The sequence below is a fragment of the Oreochromis aureus genome, linkage group 18 (assembly GCF_013358895.1).
Source record: "Oreochromis aureus strain Israel breed Guangdong linkage group 18, ZZ_aureus, whole genome shotgun sequence".
Taxonomy (NCBI): domain Eukaryota; kingdom Metazoa; phylum Chordata; class Actinopteri; order Cichliformes; family Cichlidae; genus Oreochromis; species Oreochromis aureus.
Window position 1 is genome coordinate 9,977,562 of NC_052959.1, and position 20,447 is coordinate 9,998,008.

General features: G+C 42.7%; 3 protein-coding genes across 4 annotated transcripts; 2 read left to right on the forward strand and 1 right to left on the reverse strand.

The window, feature by feature from the left end:
• Positions 1 to 2,515: 2,515 nt before the first annotated feature.
• Positions 2,516 to 9,123, forward strand: LOC116320410 (protein crumbs homolog 1-like). The gene is made up of 6 exons (XM_031740016.2): positions 2,516 to 3,316; positions 4,412 to 4,577; positions 6,302 to 7,211; positions 7,296 to 7,337; positions 7,448 to 7,570; positions 7,753 to 9,123. Exons 1-6 carry the CDS (start codon positions 2,735 to 2,737, stop codon positions 8,003 to 8,005), a joined length of 2,076 nt encoding a protein of 691 aa, XP_031595876.2. The 5' UTR covers positions 2,516 to 2,734; the 3' UTR covers positions 8,006 to 9,123.
• A 474-nt stretch (positions 9,124 to 9,597) lies between these two features.
• LOC116320403 (sentrin-specific protease 5-like) lies at positions 9,598 to 14,212 on the reverse strand. 2 transcript variants are annotated; one of them, XM_031740006.2, is made up of 11 exons: positions 13,942 to 14,212; positions 13,817 to 13,863; positions 12,374 to 13,320; positions 12,191 to 12,296; positions 11,968 to 12,115; positions 11,808 to 11,855; positions 10,819 to 10,896; positions 10,486 to 10,623; positions 10,322 to 10,405; positions 10,184 to 10,234; positions 9,598 to 10,100 (listed from the first exon to the last, which is right to left on the reverse strand). In XM_031740006.2, exons 3-11 carry the CDS (start codon positions 13,059 to 13,061, stop codon positions 9,984 to 9,986), a joined length of 1,458 nt encoding a protein of 485 aa, XP_031595866.1. In that variant the 5' UTR covers positions 13,062 to 13,320; positions 13,817 to 13,863; positions 13,942 to 14,212; the 3' UTR covers positions 9,598 to 9,983. The 2 variants fall into 2 exon arrangements, with proteins under 2 accessions (XP_031595866.1, XP_031595865.1); XM_031740005.2 differs by having other exon boundaries at positions 13,775 to 13,863.
• Positions 14,213 to 16,034: 1,822 nt separating this feature from the next.
• Positions 16,035 to 18,377, forward strand: LOC116320420 (alpha-2-HS-glycoprotein-like). Its single transcript, XM_031740029.2, has 7 exons — positions 16,035 to 16,305; positions 16,661 to 16,768; positions 16,859 to 16,940; positions 17,057 to 17,211; positions 17,305 to 17,400; positions 17,530 to 17,601; positions 17,731 to 18,377. The coding sequence occupies exons 1-7, from the start codon at positions 16,108 to 16,110 to the stop codon at positions 18,175 to 18,177; spliced, it is 1,158 nt and encodes a 385-aa protein (XP_031595889.2). The 5' UTR covers positions 16,035 to 16,107; the 3' UTR covers positions 18,178 to 18,377.
• The last annotated feature ends 2,070 nt before the right edge of the window (positions 18,378 to 20,447 follow it).

A 20,447-nucleotide genomic window follows, 5' to 3' on the forward strand; every position in this document is an offset into this window, starting at 1 on the left:
AACACGTTTAACGTGTAAGATAAGCTAAGTGCATTAGCTTAATCCCTCCTATCTGGCGTGCAGCAATCCATGCATTTCAGTGAATGCACACAAACAGTGAGGACAGGCAGTGAAGATGGAGGTGCACATGCCAGTATTTTCACCTGTGTTTGATCCAAAATAACAAACCTGCCATATATTGAACAGTTTGTAGGATTGTAAGGGACAATGTTGAGATTCAGCGTGTATTTGTGGATGCTGTGGTTGCTTTTTGCAGGTAAATATAACTTGTGTGTTGTTGTCACAGGTCAATATTATCTGTAGAAGAGTCATTAGTATGTTTTTCTGCTCTCATTCTCACCTCATCATTGGCATATTTGGAAATACTGGCTGAAGTGAAGTGTACTGTAAAACAGATAATTTTGTACCGCTGATTTGTTTTGTATGTTTAAAATTAATTCATTTGTGTAGATGCCTTACGTGCCTCTCTGTTTACACAAATACATGTATAAAAACTTATAATGAACTGTAATCTGCTCTCTAGACACCGTCTCCAGTGAGGTTAACAGTGGATGTGAACAGCAGCCATGCCAAAACGGTGGTGTATGTGAGAGCCACAATGGAGGATTCAGATGCCTTTGCTCCTCTCAGAGCCAAAACGGGCAGCTGTATGGTGGACAGAATTGCACAGTTGCACTTACAGGCTGTAATGAGAACCAGTGTGAGAATGGAGGAGTGTGTTCTCCCTTATTTGTGAACGATCACCACAGTTACACATGCATCTGCCCTGCTGGCTTCACGGGCCCTAAATGCCAGACTCCCACTGTTTTCTCATTTGAGTCCAGAGGCTATATGTACATAGAGACGCTGCTGCTAGACCAAGAAGCTCCTCTTAACGTCACCTTCAGCTTCAGGACCGATCAACCGGTTGGCACCCTCTTACAACGCAGGGTGGACGATCTGCTCTTCAGCATCGAGCTGATGCATGGGCATCTCCGCCTCCTCAGCCTGAGAGGCCAAGGCTCCAGCACGTTGGTTCAAGAGTTTCCAGGGTATTTGTCCGACAGCAAGTGGCACACAGTGGAAGCATCCCTGGGTGGCGTGGTCAGTCTCATCAGGCTGCTATGCACTGAAGGAAGCTGCACCAGAGAGTCCAATGCTGCAGTCCAGCTGCTTGAACAGGCCTCCTCTCTCCCTGAGCCAGGAGCAGTTCGTCACAGCCTCTTCATTGGAGCAACCAGTGGGAACTGGACGCTGGGCAGGGCAGTGGATGAAGCAGACTACCCTCCTGCTTTTCTGGGCTGCTTCAGAGATGTGTTTGTAGACTCACGGCTGTTATTGCCGGTTATAGCGCCAGAAGGTTCACGCATCCAGGCGAACATCACTGTGGGGTGCAGCGACAAAGACAAGTGTGACGACAGCCCGTGTCAGAACCGAGGCCGCTGTGTTAGCCAAGGCTGGAGGGGCTACCTTTGTGAGTGCCACAGGCCATATGAGGGAAACAACTGTGCAGAGGGTAAGACTTACATATACATTAACATCATTGCAAGCTGTGTAAATTTTTAAATTAGATTCTCAAATAAACTGTTTTTTTTCCTTACCTGCAACATTAAATACTGCATAAAGTCATGGCATTAAAAAGCTCTGCATCCAGTGTTTTGTTGACCCAACTCTCCATCCCAGCCTCCTCCCTACATAGTCTTTTTATTTCTTTAGGTACAGAACCTCAAAAAACAAATTTTCTTTCCCACAATGAAACACAGCAATGGAGGTCATCTTTAACAAATGGCTGTTTCAGTCTGAGGTTATAACTTTTAAAAATATGTAGGTTTTGTGAGCAAAAGCCTTTTTTGGCCTTGTGCAACTTTTGGTTTAATAGATGTGGTGCGATTTCCATTGACCCACATCCATTAGCACTAACCTGATCTCTGTTAGGTAAAATTTCTGAATCATGAATAACATTTAATTTAGCTGACGACAAATTATTGGAGATACCCTTTAAATATAGGTGCACTGGTTCAAGTTCAAGTTCAGGCTGAGTCGTCTTGCTGCTCAAGTGTCAATGGTGAGCTGTGAAGAGAAGCACCCTGCAGGATAAAATTAGTCGGCAGACGTTAAAGGAGCTTACAGAGCTGGTAGATATAGCAGACTGTCAAGTCAAACACCCATGCTTTTAGAACATACACCTGCATCGAGGATTTAAAAAACGTGGTATTCAGTAATTGACCGGGAATGCCTTCGGTTTGCCAGATCAGGGAGTCTTATGGACTTGTGCCACACTGACGCGTCTTCTTTGGTTGCCAAACTGAGGAGCTCCTCCTTTAAATGACCTGCGAGCCTTCTTCACTGTAAAAACCTTTTACTGAAACAATAACTCGTTTAGTTCCCATAACACTGACAACTGTATAATAATCATGGCTTTATTTTGCTTAAAAATTAGATTAGAGACTATTTCATGTTAGTTAAGACGATCTATCTTTTTATTACTTACATAAAGACTAGAGATGCTGCGCACTTAAACTGTTTTTACTGGGATTGTATGTGTAAGACTTTACTGCTCCTGTTAAGTAAATAATTTATTAATTGACAGCTTTGTTTTAACTTTAGAGAGAAGCAGCTGTTTGATTTGCTTTTTCCCCTTCAAGCAAAGCTATCTTCATTTTAATGTCATTCACTCTCTGTGAGAAGGTGTAACAACGCACTCATTATTCATTTATTCATTTATTTTGCCAGGTTTTATTTTTGTCAAACTTTTATGAATTTCTCTCTTTCTCGTGCTTATACAGAGTACATCACAGCCAGGTTTGGAAACAAAGACCTTGAGAGCTATGCTGTGTTCTCATTGGATGATGACCCAGGTGATACTGTGATCATATCCATGTTCATCCGCACCAGACAGTCCAGTGGCCTGCTCCTTATCATGACTAACAGCACAAGTCAGTACCTCCGCCTGTGGCTGGAAGCGGGTATGATCAAAGTTCAGGTCAACAACTTTGAGACTCTGGTCGGTCGGGCTGTGATCAATGATGGCCATTTCCACCTGGTGACTCTGAAACTGGAAGGAGTGGTAGCCACCTTGTTCCAGTCAGCCCAAAGCCAGGGTTCCATGCCCATCAGGCTCATCCAGGTCCATCCTGGGGATATGGTTTATGTCGGGGGGCTACCAGACTCAAGGGCCTCGGCTTCTTTTGGCGGGTACTTCAAGGGATGCATCCAGGATCTGAGGATTAACAACAAAAGACTGCAGTTTTATCAGATATCAACTCCGGTAGAATCGTACAACCTGGAACAACTCATCAGCGTTGCAGAAGGATGCAGCAGCGACAACGCATGTGCTGTGAGTTATGGCAGTGCTGCCATGTCGATAACACTGTTGTGCATGACCTGCTATACATTGCCAGTGTTGGGAAGGTTACTTTTAAAATGTATTCCACTACAGAATACTGAATACATGCCCCAAAATGTATTCTGTAACGTATTCCGTTACGTTACTCAATGAGAGTAACGTATTCTGAATACTTTGGAATACTTAATATATTATCATGCTGTTTACAACTACATGAATGTCCTATTGCTGTGATTTATTACTGTTACTGAAGGTCCGCGGCTCCGAACCGTAGTAAAGGGACCTGTGGCTAATACGGTGGGTTCCGTGTCGGGCTGGTAGCCGAAAACTAGCTTTACTTTGTTGTCTGGGTCAACTTTGCTTGCCAGAGACAGAGAGAGGCGTTGAAAGGCTGCTCCAACATAACTTATTTTTTCCGGAGGAAAACACGAACACAGTGTACAGTTGAGTCTTAATAGCTTACTTACAAATGGGCTCGTCAGGCACTCTTCTTGGCTGCTGTGGTTATTATTATATTTACATGCTTCCAGCTCCCGTTTTTGCTCCGTGACAGCTCGGACTTTCCCTTTCTCTCCCTCCCTCGCTCACAGACACATAACGGGTATGGTAGTCCATTCTCGCTGCAGCACGGACTACACTGCCCATCAGGCTACATGCTTTAGAGCTATGCCTGTAGCATTCTGCCTTTAGCTTAGCACAACAACAACAACAAAAAGCGCTCTCTCACCCAGGAAACACGCAGAGAGAGAGCGCGTCACCCTGTAACCATGGCAACCGTAACGCTGCCGCCTGGAACAACAGAACGTAGCTGTCAAACAAACCCAAACAATCCTGACCCGCGACAATATGAAACAGGGAAGTACCGCAGTGTAATCCATTTATTTCAACAAAGTAACTGTATTCTGAATACCACCTTTTTAAACGGTAACTGTAACGGAATACAGTTACTCATATTTTGTATTCTGAATACGTAACGGCGGTACATGTATTCCGTTACTCCCCAACACTGTACATTGCGACCCTGGTGTCTGCACTGACACTGACAGAGTGCTTTTTAATTAATTGATACTGTCTTCTCTGCATTAGGTGAACCCCTGTCTTAACGGGGGAGTGTGTTACTCCATGTGGGATGATTTCATTTGCAACTGCCCCCCCAACACTGCAGGGCGGCGCTGTGAGGAGGTGAAATGGTGCGAGCTGTCTCCCTGCCCAGCTGCTGCAATGTGTCAGCCCCTCTCTCAGGGTTTTGAATGTAAGTATCCTGATAACAGGTTCCAGTCATGCATAATGCCTGTCCTGAAATTACATCATCAGGGAGGAATAAAAACTCTTTAAGAATTCGACATACAAGCATTTGGAAGACTTTACAAGTAATGTGCAAGCCCCTCATATAGCATATAACTGACCTTCATTTTCATCCACTGAAGACATCATCAGCACTGCACATCCCTTCAGGGGACTATATGGTGCACACACAGTTTTAATTACAGCACTGTTGATTACAGCAGGGAACATAGTAGAGGCAGGGATCCTGCATGGGATTCCTCTAAGGCGTGGTAATCCCTGGTCAGATTAACTCTGCTGCCACATGGCTGTGGCAGTTTATGATGACATGTCTTCCTGGAGCAGTCACATGTTAACAGAGGGGAGGAAACAACAGTAGCTTTTTAAACAGTTTTTGAGCTAATGTGCTGTTTAAATAAAAACAAATGGTAAGGACAGTTGGGTTATTTCATACTGGATGTTTTTGGAATTGTGTTTTCATTGAAGTTATTAGGTCAGAATAAAGTGGAATCATCTCCTTCTGTACGCCAGTACAAATCAGTTTCCACTGAGGCAGAGTTGGTATGTTTGTGATTGCTATGCTGCCAGGCTGCTGTCAATCAAGTGTGGTTGAACTTACAGAGTCCTGAAAAAAGAGATTAGCTGAATTAAACTCTAACCTTGTGACTACACTGCAAACTTCCCGCTCACAGTGTGCACTTTGCAAAAGGTAAAAGCAGACCAGACTGTTTTTTATTAAACATGAGCTGTATGCAGTTATTAACGCTTTATAATACAGCGTGCAACTTTGCATGTAATTCCCCTGTAATTTAATGGAATTTCAGTTTTTTTTATTTGATATTACAATGTAATTATACTAACCTACACATTCAGAAAGGTAGGAATACTAGAATAATAATAATAATAATATAAGTAATGTAAGTAATTTTTAAGTAATTAGTAAGTAACTTTACATAGTGCCACAATTCTGGGTATTTTACAGGAAAGGAGATAAATCATACTCTAAGTAATTTCTGCATAATTTCTTGGTAATTTGGCAGTAAAACCAATAGCATGTCCCAATCTTACACTGTAAGTAGACTGTAGTTTTCAGGGCACATTATGGAGTGGATTAGCCTTGACTAACTTCCAGGTACTTTACAGGGTATGAGACACTCCTTTTGAGAGATAAGTTTGAACAGTGATTTTGAAAGAAAGAAAATTAAATTAGACTTTATTCCATCATCAAAAGCTCACAAATTTGGATGACTTTTTTTTTTTTTTTTTTTTTTTTTTTTTGGGGGGCATTTGTAAAGGAGAACAGTTCTTCTCACATTTATATTGGATAACTGAAAAGGAAAAGGGACAATTGAGTAATACAACATCTATCATGTACATATGTAAAAAAAAAAAAAAAAAAAAAAAAAAGAAAAGAAAGAAAGAAAGAAAGAAAGAAAGAAAAGGGAAAAAAAAGGACGCAATGAGGACAGATTAATTTGCTCTATAATATGGCCCACGCCCCAAAAAGTAGAGCTTATTTATGGGTTGTGTCAAACTTTCAGCCACAGGGAGGACTAAGAGCAATGTGGTGTTAGGTTACTCTTCAAGACCTGAAAAGAGTCTTTAATGTTCAGGAGTCTGTATGGGTGTGATGCTGTGAGACTGCAACAAGATCCCTGAGTAGTAAACTGCTCTTCCGTGTCTCTGCTACAGGCTTGTCTAATGTAACGTTTCGGCTTGGAAGCAGCATTCCACAGTATCGGAGCAATGGAAAGATTAAGCGCAGCCTGACCAGTGTCTCCCTCAGTTTCCGCTCAAGACGGCTTGCTGCCACATTACTGCATGCACACAAGGACTCAAACTACCTGACGGTCTCTCTACTGAACTCTCATGTGGTCATGGATCTCCAGGTTGGGGGTGACAAGGACAACGTGTCTATTCAAAGCCAGACTCAGTTCAGTGATGGAAAGTGGCACACTGTGAAGCTCAGCTTGGAAACCCAGGCATCGACCTCTAGTTGGATCATGATCGTGGATGGAGGAAAGGAGGCCATAAGCGTGTCCAAAACAGCTGTGGGTGACCTGGAGTTTCTCAGCAAGGAAGTGGACATCTTCCTGGGTGGTCTAAGCCTGGATGCTGGGGTGGATCTGTCTGGCTGTCTGGGTCCTGTCGAGATTGGGGGGCTTCTTCTCCCTTTCCACCCCGATACAGAGCTGAACCTGCCCAGACCTCAGGAGGAGCAGTTTTTGAGGATAAACAGCAAAGCTCCTCTGCTGTATGGCTGCTGGGGAGCCAGTGTTTGCACACCTAACCCTTGCAGGAACGAGGGTGTCTGCGAGGACCTGTTTGACCTGCATCAGTGCACGTGTTCCTCCGAGTGGACGGGCCACCTGTGTCAAGACTCGACAGACCCTTGCATCTCCGGGCCCTGTCTCTACGGCAACTGTGTCAGCCTGCCTGGAGGCTATAAGTGTGTGTGTGAGCAGGGGTACAGTGGCGAGCAATGTGAGGTAGAAGTCGATATGTGTGAAAAAAGCAATTGCAGCCACGGCGCCACGTGCCTCAAAGGCTTCCAGACGTATTCCTGTCTATGCCCTCAAAATATGACCGGCCAGTACTGCAAGTGAGTTCCTCAAGAGTTGATTTCATTGTCACCAGAGATAGCAATGTCACCAGTTGTGCTGATTTGCAAACTTCTCTATTACAGCGAGAAACTCCCTGAAATCCCATGGTACATCGAGACCAATCCGTAAGTGCTTTTACATCAAATTCAACACACTTCACTTAACCAAGTAAACAACAAATCAGCCATTTCTGAATTAAACAGTGTTTACTTTCTCTCTTCTGATGTTTGCCCAGACTTCCCCAGTTGCCTGTGTCTACATGCACGGGTACGAGGTGGAACTACAGCTGCTTTAATGGAGGAAACTGCGCCGAGGCTGAAGACGCTTGTTACTGCCTGCCTGGCTTCACGGGACAATGGTATGACATGCATAATGATAGTTCATTTGCACACAACTAACCAACCACCCCATGTGATTTTAAAAGTCCATGTCAGTGCAGCTACTGCCCCCAAGTGGCTAAAAACAAAAAAAGCAGTCACTGCAGGTTTAAGTTTCACAGCATTTCTTTCCTATTCTTTTCTATTATTCTTTTCCTTTCAGGTGTGAGAAGGACGTAGATGAATGTGCCTCTGACCCGTGTATGAACGGAGGTTTCTGTGTCAACTACGTGAACAGTTTTGAGTGCGTGTGTGACATGAATTACTCGGGGATACACTGCCAAATAGACGTCAGCGACTTCTACTTGTACCTCTTCCTTGGCCTGTGGCAGAACCTCTTCCAGCTCGTGTCCTACCTCGTGATTCGTCTCGACGATGAGCCAGAAATTGAGTGGGGGTTCCAGATCAACGATTAGACCCTCTTTATGATGAATATAATCAGACCTAGCTCGATGTGGAGGGTCAGTTTTATCTCTTCCTGTGGGAACATACATGTCCACAGACATTACGAGCAAATATATCTACTTACATAGTCTCATTGGTAAGGGGAAACTGCTCTCCTTTGTGGCCTCTTGTGATTTAGGTTGATAAACCAGGTGTAAATACATTAATCTACATAATACTTGCAGTATTTAAGTGATCCGTGTTGCAGATACACAGCTGTTGGTTTCAGTGTGCACTCGTAAACATGAGACTTTTAAATGTTTAAATTTTTTATGAAGACAATGTTTGTTTTTTTAAATCTCAGCTTTACAAAGAGCTGCTAATGAGGAACAGTGGCTGTTAATATACGTTATGTATTCTTCATGTAGTGTACTGACAGGGTCAGCAATAGAGATGTGTCTGTTGTGAACAGATTTATTTGGTTATGTGATATTGAACAATACGTAGTCCATCATGTTTTCTGACTGTATGAATCTGGTTCTCATACTGAAAACCACACTTTAGAGAGCTCTTTGTGTGCCTTAAATCTGTGCGACAGCTTTTCTCTCAGTGGGGTTTTCCAACTGTTCGGGGACTTCCTCACATAGTTATAATCAAGTGGATAAAACTGAAATTACAATATTTATAACTAAGATGTATTTAAAAATATGTATGTAACGTAATATAAAAGAAGTTGTCCTGCATGCAGTGCATACAGTATCTGATCTTGAAAGGGAACCCATTATGCTTTTCCTTCATTTCTCAAACATAGCATCTACAATTGTGGATGTTCATGTTAAACATGGATAGAGACTGAACTGTTGAGGTCAGCAAATGCAAACGTGAGTTAAACACTCACTCTTATGCATTTTTTTTTCTACTTTTGGCGCCGTGTGATGTGATATACCTAATATGGCCATCAGGCACAAAAGCTGTTAACAGGGGACTGAACTGAGGGGCTGCAAAAGGCCCAAGATATGATTAAAAAAGGATCATACTGAAATATGAATCACGCAAACCTACTCTGAGAGTCCAAGGATAAAAACATGTAGATGGAAATGAGCATTAAAGGTCCCTTTTAGGAGAAACAAATATGAAATAAATGTGAAATGTTTGGAAAATGACTGTTTTTATTTAAATCCTTTGTATACATACTGCTCATCTGAAACAGGGACATTCAAGAAAACACTACTTCACTTCAGTCATATGGTGATAACAGCTCAAATCTGATGCTAACAATGGTGCCAATAAGATGCACAGACATTCAAACAGAAACGTAGTAGCACCCAAACATACACAGGACAGACTCCGTAGCACGATCTGATATCGTCGTGTTGGGGTTGTTCCCAGATCATCATACTAAATGTTGTTCCAGGATCAACATTGCAAGTGACCAATCAGAATGCTGTGACGTCATAGTTTTGCGACTTGGGGAAAACCGCTGTAAAACAAAAAACTGTACTTAAGCTGCGAGAAACCGCCTCTGTCCACCGATCAACGGACCCTGACCCTAACCCTTTAATAAACGGTAAGCAGAATTGATATTGTCCTTGCAACATTTGAATTTCATAAATGCATGAATGGCTTGGCGCACAAAAGAATAACGTCACAACATTCTGATTGGTCACTTGCAATGTTGATCCTGGAACAACATTTTCATGATGATCTGGGAACAACATCAACACGACGATATCAGATCATCCGACTCCGTAAGGCTCCAGGTAAGTCCAGTCTTCTTCTCCTCTTAAAGACATGCCTGCTTAAATACTGATCATATGCAGTAGTTACAAAAATGGATCAAAATGTAACCTGACGAGTGAATTATATTTCGCAGCAGGGATCGTATTTTCACATTATATACATAATGTAAGGCCGCTGTGGAGATGCTACCACAATCACACCCTACACGATGTTGTCTGTGAAGGTTCTCAAAATGACCATAACACATCCATCCCACGACTTAATGACTCATCAGTCCTGTTCATGGAGCTTACAGTCGCAGAGCTCTTTGTAGATCCTCTTTCGTATCTTTGGTATGTCTTTTTGTGAGAAGTGGAGGGGCCTTGTCAGAGCAAGGCATCTAGAATACTGTAAAAGAGCGATATCATGTAGTGAGCAAGCAACTGAAACAAACCTGAAACGATCAGGGACGCGAGTAAAGTCGCACATACCTCCAGAACAAAAACTCCGCAGTCGTTCTCGTTGGTCTGCTGCGGGACTTTCTGCGAGGAGCAGCAGGGGGAGACAGCACAACGTGTCAGTGAGTGCGAGCGTTCAAACAGGTAACAGTTTAAACCAGGACAACGTACCTCATCGAACGCCACCGTCCAACCACTTTCAAAAGCAGTTTGCTTCTTTTCTTTTGCTTCTGTCATCAAGTATTTCAGGATGTTCTGTTGAGAGGAAAACGTTTAGAAAGAAAGAAAAAAGTATTTTGTCAAAGTAACTGCATGTATGTAAAGTTTGTAATTACCCTTCCAACTTTCTGGAGCCCGTTCCCTTGAGAGTCGTAAAGGCAGATTTTCTTTTGGACGATGTCGGCAGTCACCAAACACCAGTGGACCTCCAGATGGATAGGCACCAAAAGAAGGCTCTTAGAAAACAAATCCACCTGGACGAGACACACGAGATCACAGCCACCCATCCCACCCACTCTTTAGTTCTTTAGAGAGACTTTTTTCATACTTTTCATTGCATAGAAACAAAAGTTATGTTAGTTCTTTCTGGTTCTGGGAGAAACATGACAATAGAAAGCTGCATGACTAACAACGACAGGGTCTCACATGATTTCCATCTAAGAGCTCACCTGCTTCGTCCATCGCTTAACACCATCGTATCCTTTGGTCATCAGCTGCCGGTGGAAGAAGCTGTTAAGAAAATGGACCTAAAAGTGAAGACAAATAGCCATCATCAGTTTATAACAATTTAAAATACGTAGATTTAAAAGTTCTAGGATCAAACATCGCTTTCAAGTAATAGGATAAATATTGGAACGATATCTACAGTATTGTCTCATATTGGGGTACCGGTACTCCTAGGGGTAGTCCCCAGCACTACATGGGCTACTAGGAAGGAACCTGGGGCCCACTGCACCAGCATAAGGTCTAACAGTAGGTCTGTGGATGTCATCTCCATATCTAACAGCACTCAACGCAGCACTGGCTAACAAGCTGAGCCATGTTTGACGCTCAGAGGCTATTCGCCACTGACCGACTGCCTAACCAATCATCCTGGCTGATGCTGCAGAGAGTATAACGTTTGGATGGTATCTTCAGACTCAAGTCTGCTACACATGTTCAGTGAATCTGCTCCCATGTGTGAAAAGAGAAGGGTGCCAGTGGTCGACTTGCCCGTTCTGGTGATCTGTTGCACCAAATGCCAGTCGAGCTGCACGAAGATCATCTGTGAGCTCCAACTAAAAGACATTAGGTTCTCATGCCACCCTCAAGGAGAGCAGCTGGAAGTCATTTTGTGGGGCTCCTGCTCCTCCTTGTACAGAGGAGCAGAAACTGTTCCTGAAACTGGCTTGATGCCCTCTCCAGCTCTCCTCCTCCTCCTCGCCTGCCCGGCAGGGTGACAGAAAGTACTGTCAGCCTTTTACAGCGGAGGGGCAAAAAGCATTTTAAACAGTCTGGAGTAAATAAACTGACCTCATTAAATAATATAGAAATACATACAGCCTTATAGTCCCTTTAATGAATAACTCTGGTAGGTAAAATCTTTTCTCCCTTAGCGTTCCAATAAAAGAAGAATTCCAGCATTTTTAGAGCTTCATTTAGAGCTTTATTTAATTACCTTGTGATGGGAAGACTCCATGATCAGTTCCCCGTACATGTTCATAACCTTCAACAGAAACAACAAATGCTTACATACACCCGTTACATGGATTTTAAACATTCACACTCCAGTGAATCCAGTAAAGCATGGCGTGTTTGGTGTTATTGATGATGCTAACCTGGTCGTTGAGCCAGTTCTGATCTGCCAGCGTCAACAAATCGTCCAGAGTCAACGTGTGTTTCTTGTAGACCACCTGAAAAGATGGGACGGGCTTCTGGAGGATCGCAGCTCGGTATCTGGTAACCTCAGAGAGGACTGTGTTTTTCCTGAACAGACACAAACAGGCAAAGCTCAGAAATCTCCCACTTATTCTTTTCCACGACAACAGAATTCTGATTTACCTGTCACTTAAACCAGTGTAAAACTTCCCCTTGAGATGACTCAAGACGTCGATCTTACGTAATGGGATTAAGCTTCCATATTTCATGTAGAAGTCATCAAGAAACTCTGGAGAAACACAGAAACACTGTCTTCACAAACGGCCCAGAGAAGAAAGGCACACCAAAAGTTAATGATGCACATACCGTGGATTTCCTTCATCAGTGCGTTCAGGCTGACATCAGTGTGAGGGGATACTGTCTCTTTACTACTGATTGTCTCATCAGTATCTGTGACTGTACTCTGGTCCTGGCCTAGAGTACCAGCAGTCTGTCCTGATGGGCTGCCAACCTCGAGTCTTTGTGCAGGAGTTGTTCCTGGTACCCTGCTCTGTGTGACGTCTTCACATGCGTTACTGTCTGCTTTCAATGAAGATTGGATTCTGTGACAGTGTCTTAAAGGCTCTTTAATTTCACTAATGTGTACCAAAGTTTCTCCTGTTATGGTTTCACCATCAGTACCTGCAGCAGCATCTGTGTTCATATCCTGGTCGTGTCTTTTAAGGGGATCCTCTGAACCTCCAGTATCACATCCAAGAGCTGACACAAGGACTGATGTTTTTGTTGCATTTAGCGCGTGGTACGCTTTCCTTTTATTTTTTTGTGTCTTTAAACTGAGGCCGGGGCCCGAGCCAGAACCAAAGCGTTTTTTAGCTCTAAATATCCCAAAGTGGCACTTCTCTCTCCACTTCCTCCACATCCAAAGCTGTAGTTTACAGTACAAGCGCCTTTTGGCTCGCCTGGACATGTGAGAGACCCCATTGATTAAAGAAATGGATCCCTTCCTCCTCTTCAAGTATTTCGCTTTGCTCCGCTGGCTCTGTGCTCGGTGCATTTGGCAGAGAGTGAAGAACGCCTTCCGGAGAGCCAAGTGTGAGTGAGACGGCTCAAATGTAGCAGCATTTAGCAACAAACCAATACATGGAGCTACATGGTTTCCGGGCCATGATTCAGCTGCTGCTAGATGAGACAATTTCACCTTGAAATGGAAAGGTGAAGTAACATGAGGTCTGAAAAATTCACAATTTGACAGGATCCTCACAGCTTACTTAGGGGTCCCTGTCCTGGCTTTGGTTTCACAGACTGACCATCTGCTGCAATACAGAACAAAAGTTTGATTACACATGAGCCTCACTTTGATGAGAAAGGATTTCATAAATAGATTTGATTCTACAGTGAAGCGATCAGTGGGTAAACGCTGGTAAATGAAACTTCTCAGGTATAATCATGCTTATGGACTAATTACTTACACATGTATTATACTGTATGTACTGTTAAATGGATAATGTTGATATCCTTAAACTAAGGGCCTGGATGCAGGACTTTGTCACACTGCTGCTTTTACCAAGGCAAATGATCTGAATAGGTCTTCCATCACAGTTGTTGCTTTTGCAGTTACATCAGCTCTTTATACTGAGAAGAAGGCCTTTTTCAGAAGTTGTCTGAGGGTGAGTTACAGACCTGCCTGCAGGTGTGCGCGTGTGTAGCACATGTCCCCACATAGAAAGACACACATTTTTATTTTTACAAGCAATATTATTTTGTTACCTCCAGGCTGTCAGAGCGGGTACAGCTCGCTGTTTTGCCCACCTTGAATTGCTTTCTTCCAGACACGTGTTTCCAATCACAGACCCTTGCTAAAAAAAAAAAGCCGGCGATGTTAAAAGACACCCAACAATTGGCTGCAACAAACGAGCAGCTAGCCACACACTCACGTAGCCTCGCAGTTTCCTCCTCGTTTGGTTCAATGAAACCTCGAAGCGGAGAAAGCTCTCAGCGGACACATCCTGTCTGTGTGTGCGTTCACATAAATCAGAGCGTTTTGTATTCAGAACACGACGTTTAGAGCTAAAACTCTTTAGCTTACTTAGCATTCAGGTTAGCCGATGCAAGATTGGATCACGCAGATGGACGCAACGTGAGCGACGTCTTGCTGTGATTGGTTGTTAGACTTCGGCTTCATCCAATCCGTTGACCGTTAACAGTCACATGTAGTCATGTGTCACTCTCATCCTGACCAATCAAAACACGATCTTCTTCTTTAGACGTCAATTTAATTACGTTAAGGTGTATTAGCGCCCCCTGCAGGCCCTCTCTGTGAGTCAGGGATTTTATTTTATAGAAACAAGTGTTACAACAAATCAAATCTTGATAACCCGGTTAAATATACCGTATCTTTAACTTCAACTTATACACCCCTTTACTTTGCAAAATAAGACTACAACAAGTTCTTCTTTCTAGTTTCCATTACTCTCAACACTCTTACCTCTTTTTTTTCATCCATCATCCATTTCTGTTTCCTTTTGTCTTTAAAGTTGATCTTGCAATATCATTAAAACGCTGACCTTAGCGCTAATCAAAGAAATCATGTCTCATTAATAAATACAAAGCTACGGAAACATCAGAATAAAAAACGTCTTGTTTGCCTTCCAACCTTCTGCAGTCATCGACTATTAAACAATTCCAGAATCCACAAAAATAAACATGAAAATGATAAGCCAAACAAAAACATTAGTCTTTTAAAAATGAAATCTCTGCTACAAGATTTCAATTTCAAAAGTAGTTGGGAAAAATCTAAACTATTTTCAGGAGAAGCCAAACAAACTTGGGAGGTTGTTCTTGTGGCTGCTACTAACAAAGTGCCTAAAAATACAAAGCTAAATCTAAAGAAATGGCAGTGGCTCAAGACTTTTGCACAGTACTGTAACATATCTCAAGTTCAAGTTTCAAGTTTTATTGCCATGTACAGAAAAACATTGTAGCCACATTTATCCATAATGAAATTCTTTGGCTTGTGCTCCTCAGCTTTACATGAGCATATAGAGAGTGTGCAGTCATATTGAGAAGAAAATAACAGAAATTAGCAGTGGTAATAATAATAATAATAATAATAATAACAATGAAAAGGAGAAAAGGAGAGAAAAAAAGTATTAAATATTAGAGAATTTAAGACGAGTTGGTATTTACATTTAAGACAAGTCAGTATTTACAAGTTTGTGCAAGAGTATTTACAGGTTGTACAAACGTTGTGCAATGAGCATTTAAGTAGCATTTGTTGAAGTGACAGTGTGCAGAGTCCTGTAATTGTAGTGAGTGTGTAGTGGTGTGTATGGAATCTGTGTGTATGTGTATCTGTGATTTAATGTTGAATGGAAGTGACCGTGTGTTTTTACTAAAGTTATTAAACCTCAAATCTTTGTGAAGTATTCTAGGGTCAATGGAAAAACACTGCGGCGGTCCTCAGTCTGCACTTTATTGCTCATTTGAGAAAACATTTGAAATCCTCTCATCAGTATCTCTGTTTGTGGCCTGCTGCTGACCTCGAGTGACACTGCTGCACTGAGCAGATGGTCCCTGTGACCCCCCCTCCCCAATCTGGCAAACATCCTGTTTTTTTTCTGGTTTTTTTAAGTATCATTGAGCAAGTCCCCGGATCCCTGCTGACAGTGGGGCCCAGCTCTGTAGTTGACCAGCGTGACCTCTGTTGAGGGAGACAGCTGGTTATACAATACGAGTGAACCCGAGGAACTTCTCACATGTAATATTTGATATATATTCACCGCAGACATAGAGACAGGTATCAGTATATGTTGCAGGAGTGTGACGCTAAAACTGATTTCAGCTAAAGGCTGCTCGTCCCACGCTAGACTTTGTGAGTTTCCATTTGCTTTGGCAGTTATCCTTTAAAAAAAAAAAAAAAAAAAAAAAGCAGCACCATGTGACGCAAGAGTCAGGAGGGATGAACATGGTGTTTAACTTGGCTCTGCTTTCATGTTTAAAGTACAGGATATATAAGCAGCGACCTGCACCAGCTCTGCCTCTCATCTTTACCAGTGTCTGCTCGTCTGTGGTACCTTATTTTTGTTGCATTTCACACAGAAATGAATCTCCTGAGCTTCACTGTGGTGCTGGGACTGCTGGTGGGGACATGGGCTCAACCCATCGTGCGAAGGCCTCTGTGCGACTCCCCCGAGGCGGAGGAGGCTGCTCTGGTGGCGCAGGATTACCTCAACGGCCAGCACCATCATGGCTACAAGTATGTACTGAACCAGATCGACGACATCAAGGTCTACACGAAGGTAAGTCAGCAGGCAGAGATGCTGTTTAGTTACATACAGAAATGTGTGAACACAGTAGACAAGAATAATGTTTACTGGGAAGAGAAGAAGGATAAAGTGTAGCAGTCAATACTGCATCACGTTAGAGACAGTTTTGTTTATGGTGCCCCTTTCTTTCTAACTTTTTAGGACATTTTCAGACTAAATCAAAAGCAGCCATGTGCTCTATTTTTGCTAGTAGAAGTTATTATATGTTCACCTGCATCTGGAATAATATATACAGCAGAATTAAGTCAATAACCATCTTATGTACTACATTTTTAAAAAGTAACTTAACAATTGTGCATTGATTTGTATATATTTTTTGCTTTTTCAGCCAGACGGAGATGAATACGACATGGAAGTTGACCTGCTGGAGACAGACTGTCACGTGTTGGACCCGACACCTCTTGCCAACTGCACAGTCAGGCCCAAAGTACAGACGGTGAGACACAGAAGCTCTCATGCTTCGACGCCTGTAATTCAGTCGATATTAGTTCTGATCAACCTACTTTGATTCTTCGTCCTCATCCAGGCGGTAGAAGGAGACTGCGATGTGGTGCTGAAGAATGTCAGCGGTGTTCTGAAGGTCATTGCATTCAAGTGCAAATCAGAGGGTAAAGATCAGAGATGGCGCTCTCACCTAAATGATTACAAAGAACAAACCACAGCAGTGTGCATACATACTGCATGTGTCAATAACCTGCATGTGACTTTCCTGCTCGACTTGTAGTATCCACAGAGGATTTGTGTTTGGGCTGTCCCACCCTCCTTCCCCTCAATCACACCGATGCGCTGGACTTTGTCCAAGCCTCTCTGACATCCTTCAACAACATGACAGTGGACACGACACACGTTCTCCTCGAGGTTGGAAGGTTGTCATCACAGGTGAGACAGTCAGGATACTTTTTACTAGATGTAACACAGCTGCATGCTTTAACCTGCAGCTGTCAGTTCATCAGTGCTGTTTAATACTTTCAGATTGTGTCTGGTGGGCCCATCTTCATAACAGAATATGTGGTTGTTGAGGGAAACTGCACCGAGGATCCCTGCGTGCCTCTCAACGATGCCATGGCTGTGAGTACACAGTAATAAAAGCACTCAGTTTGTTTTCAGGCCTGTTGAGCTGATCTGCGATGGAGAAATGTTCAGTCAGGTCACCAGATGTTGAAAATGAACAAAACAGAGCTGTGCCTCTCTCTCCAGACTCGTGGGATTTGTACAGCCAAAGGTACAATCGCCCAACACAGCGTGGACTGCAAGATGTTCTCCACTCTGGTAAAATACTGCATTTAACTTTTAACACATTCTGATACGTAACAATAAAACACAACACTCAACATGTAACATTTAAATAGAAAATATTAAGAACTGTTTCTTTTCCCTCACTGATGTCATTTTTTTTAGATTCCCATTGTAGATGCCAACAGCACTGCAGCTGCAGACCCCCTCCTACCACCAGTGGTTCATGTGCACACACACGGCCTGTCACACAAGCACGGCCACAGCCACCACAAACTGACAGCTCTCCACAACCCCCATCAAAACATCCTGTTATCTGCAGAGTCAGCAGAATCAGATGAAGTTGTACCTGTCGTCCCTGCTGCTGCTGCTCCAGCTGCAGATCCTGCTCCAGCTGCAGACCCTGCTCTCGCTGCAGATCCTGCTCTCGCTATAGATCCTGCGCTCGCTGCAGATTATGATTCAGCTGGAGAATCTTTACAGAGTAAGGAGCTACCTCCTAACTTCAGGAAGAGAGATGTATCTGCTGCCATCATGGTTAATGCTCCTGCTGCTCAAACAGGACCAGTTTCTCTCGTGCCAGTGTGCCCAGGAAGAGTCAGATTCTTCTAAGTGTCCAAGTCTCACAGACTCTATACTTGCTTTCACTTGTAGCAGAGCACCTTTGATACATTAGCCATATCCAGTAGATGTAACAATACACCAACCAATGAGAAATAATTCATTGTTTTAAACTGTCAAATCGGACAAGCTTCTCTGTCAAATTGTATGTAAAGATGTTGAATAAATCTTAAGTGAATTTACAGGGTTAATGAGGACACACTGATCATTTGTACTGTAGTCGTTGCCGTCATTCTTGCAAAGTCCTCTAGAACGGTTTCAAAAGTCCACAGTGCTGTTTGCCTGTTGTGTTGACTCATGCCAACGACCCTCCTGTGAACCGGCTGACATTTCTGATACAGCCATGAACAACAGCAGCTTTTCCTCTGCACATCCATGCTCAACACAACTCGACATTTCAGAAATGAATGAAAACACCAGGATTCTCATACATCCAAGTATGAAAGAGTTCACACTTCAGAATCATTAGAGGCTATTTAAAGATTTCAATATGAAAATGTTGATAAGATATTTTATCCCATCGACCTGAGTTCTTCAAGTTGCCCACACACACACCCACACACACACAAACATACAGGTCAATGCTGGTGAATATGGGCAAAGTCTATTAGTGTATTTACAAGAATGGATCAATGTTCAGGAAGCTGCGGTTCATGGTAAAGGACAAATTAGGTAGACAGCCTCAAAAACGCTGTGAACCCTCTGAGTCTAAAAAGCGGATATGATGCCCCCACGGGCTAAACTGATAAGAGAAGCAGCCAAATAAAAAAAGTTGTCCTTGGTTACCCACACGGGAAGAGATAAGATGATTTTTATACCCAGCTACTCTTACACCCACTTTCCAGATGTTTTAGACAGTTGTTTTGAACCCATAAACATCCCACACAGAACTCAAATTCTCAGCTTAAAAAAATTCAAAGCACAGCTTTGGTTACTGAGCCCTTAATGAGGCATTCACAAGAGTCCAAACAGCAAGGTTGTGATGTTGGTCAGTATCCTCTGGGCCCTCATTTAGTTTCCTTTAATTTATATGGAAAACCTGGAAGTTGTGAGGCAGCCACCTTGAAAGGTTTGGAAGCTTGATGAGGATCGAGTGAAAAAGTGGGTTTATACTCACCTTTGCTCAGTGTTACTGTTTGCCCTCTATTTCCAGAGTGTACAACCCATCCTGAACAGAAATATGTGTTTTTCCTCTTAAAGGCAGAGAATCAAACAGATATGCACACCTTATTTTTTTTATAGACAGGTTGAATAATGAGCAGAGATGACCACACCTTCAGGATGTCCGACTGTGCTGAAAACACATCTGTTTGAGGCCAGAGTTCATGTCTCCCAGCTACCGCTCACTGTAAACTTCAACCTATTAAACAGTAACTTTCCACTTAATAGGATTTAATAGATTCTTAGAGTCACCCTTTTCCCAATCAAAAATCATTCAGATGCCAAAGTAAGCTTTCATACTGAAAACACATGCGCTGCTCCTCAGTTTCCACAGCTAATGATATAACAGCTCGTTAGACTGAATATATTCACTTTTTCTTTACTATTTATACTAAGCGCTACTGTTAACAGAGAACGACTCATTTTAATCACTGCAACATTTAAATGTTAGTAACAAATTGTGGCTCAGGCCATTGTTTAAGTCTACATGAATTAAACGAGTAAATTAAGTAGCTTTAAATGATGAATAGGGACGGAGTAGACAGACAAGTGACACAAAACTGAAACAAACGTGTGTCCGATCATGAGAAAAACTTCCCTCATGAATCCTGTAACAGAAAATGAACAGAAGGTTTGCTTCTGTCCTGCAGATGTCTTCCTGCGACACCGCTGAGGCTGGCCTTAAGACTTTTATTGTACATGTTGTGACATAAAAAAAAGAGGGACACGAGTCCTTTAATGGGAGTAAGATGTAAGCTAACATGCACAACATAAGAGCCTAACATAACTCAGTCTTTGTGACAGTCATACAGAGTTTGAACAAGGAGTTGCAGCAGAGTCCAGGTAATGTTTATGTTTTAAGTGCTGGTCTTAAACATGAAACAGGACTTTTTTTCTTTTTTTTAAATGGGGAGACGAGGGAAATTAAATTTGACTTTAATTTTGGAGACGGGAGGTCCACTTTGCTTTTATGAGTTCGTCCTCAATCTTGCACGTGACCACTGAAGAATTCTGAAGCATGAGATCATTAAAGGCCATGATTTAAAAAAACAGAAGCGCCGTGTGACGCAAGAGTCAGGAAGGATGAGCATGGTGTTTAA

Coding starts and splice junctions, on each gene's coding strand:
- LOC116320410 (XM_031740016.2), top strand. CDS start 2,735: ATGAATTTCTCTCTTTCTCGTGCTTATACAGAGTACATCACAGCCAGG. Junction 3,317..4,411: donor GCAGCGACAACGCATGTGCT/GTGAGTTATGGC, acceptor TCTCTGCATTAG/GTGAACCCCTGTCTTAACGG. Junction 7,212..7,295: donor ATGACCGGCCAGTACTGCAA/GTGAGTTCCTCA, acceptor TCTCTATTACAG/CGAGAAACTCCCTGAAATCC.
- LOC116320403 (XM_031740006.2), bottom strand. CDS start 13,061: ATGCACCGAGCACAGAGCCAGCGGAGCAAAGCGAAATACTTGAAGAGG. Junction 10,897..11,807: donor TGGAGTCTTCCCATCACAAG/GTAATTAAATAA, acceptor CTTCACTTTTAG/GTCCATTTTCTTAACAGCTT. Junction 10,235..10,321: donor GGACGGTGGCGTTCGATGAG/GTACGTTGTCCT, acceptor TGCTCCTCGCAG/AAAGTCCCGCAGCAGACCAA.
- LOC116320420 (XM_031740029.2), top strand. CDS start 16,108: ATGAATCTCCTGAGCTTCACTGTGGTGCTGGGACTGCTGGTGGGGACA. Junction 17,401..17,529: donor CTCTCAACGATGCCATGGCT/GTGAGTACACAG, acceptor CTCTCTCTCCAG/ACTCGTGGGATTTGTACAGC. Junction 17,602..17,730: donor GCAAGATGTTCTCCACTCTG/GTAAAATACTGC, acceptor CATTTTTTTTAG/ATTCCCATTGTAGATGCCAA.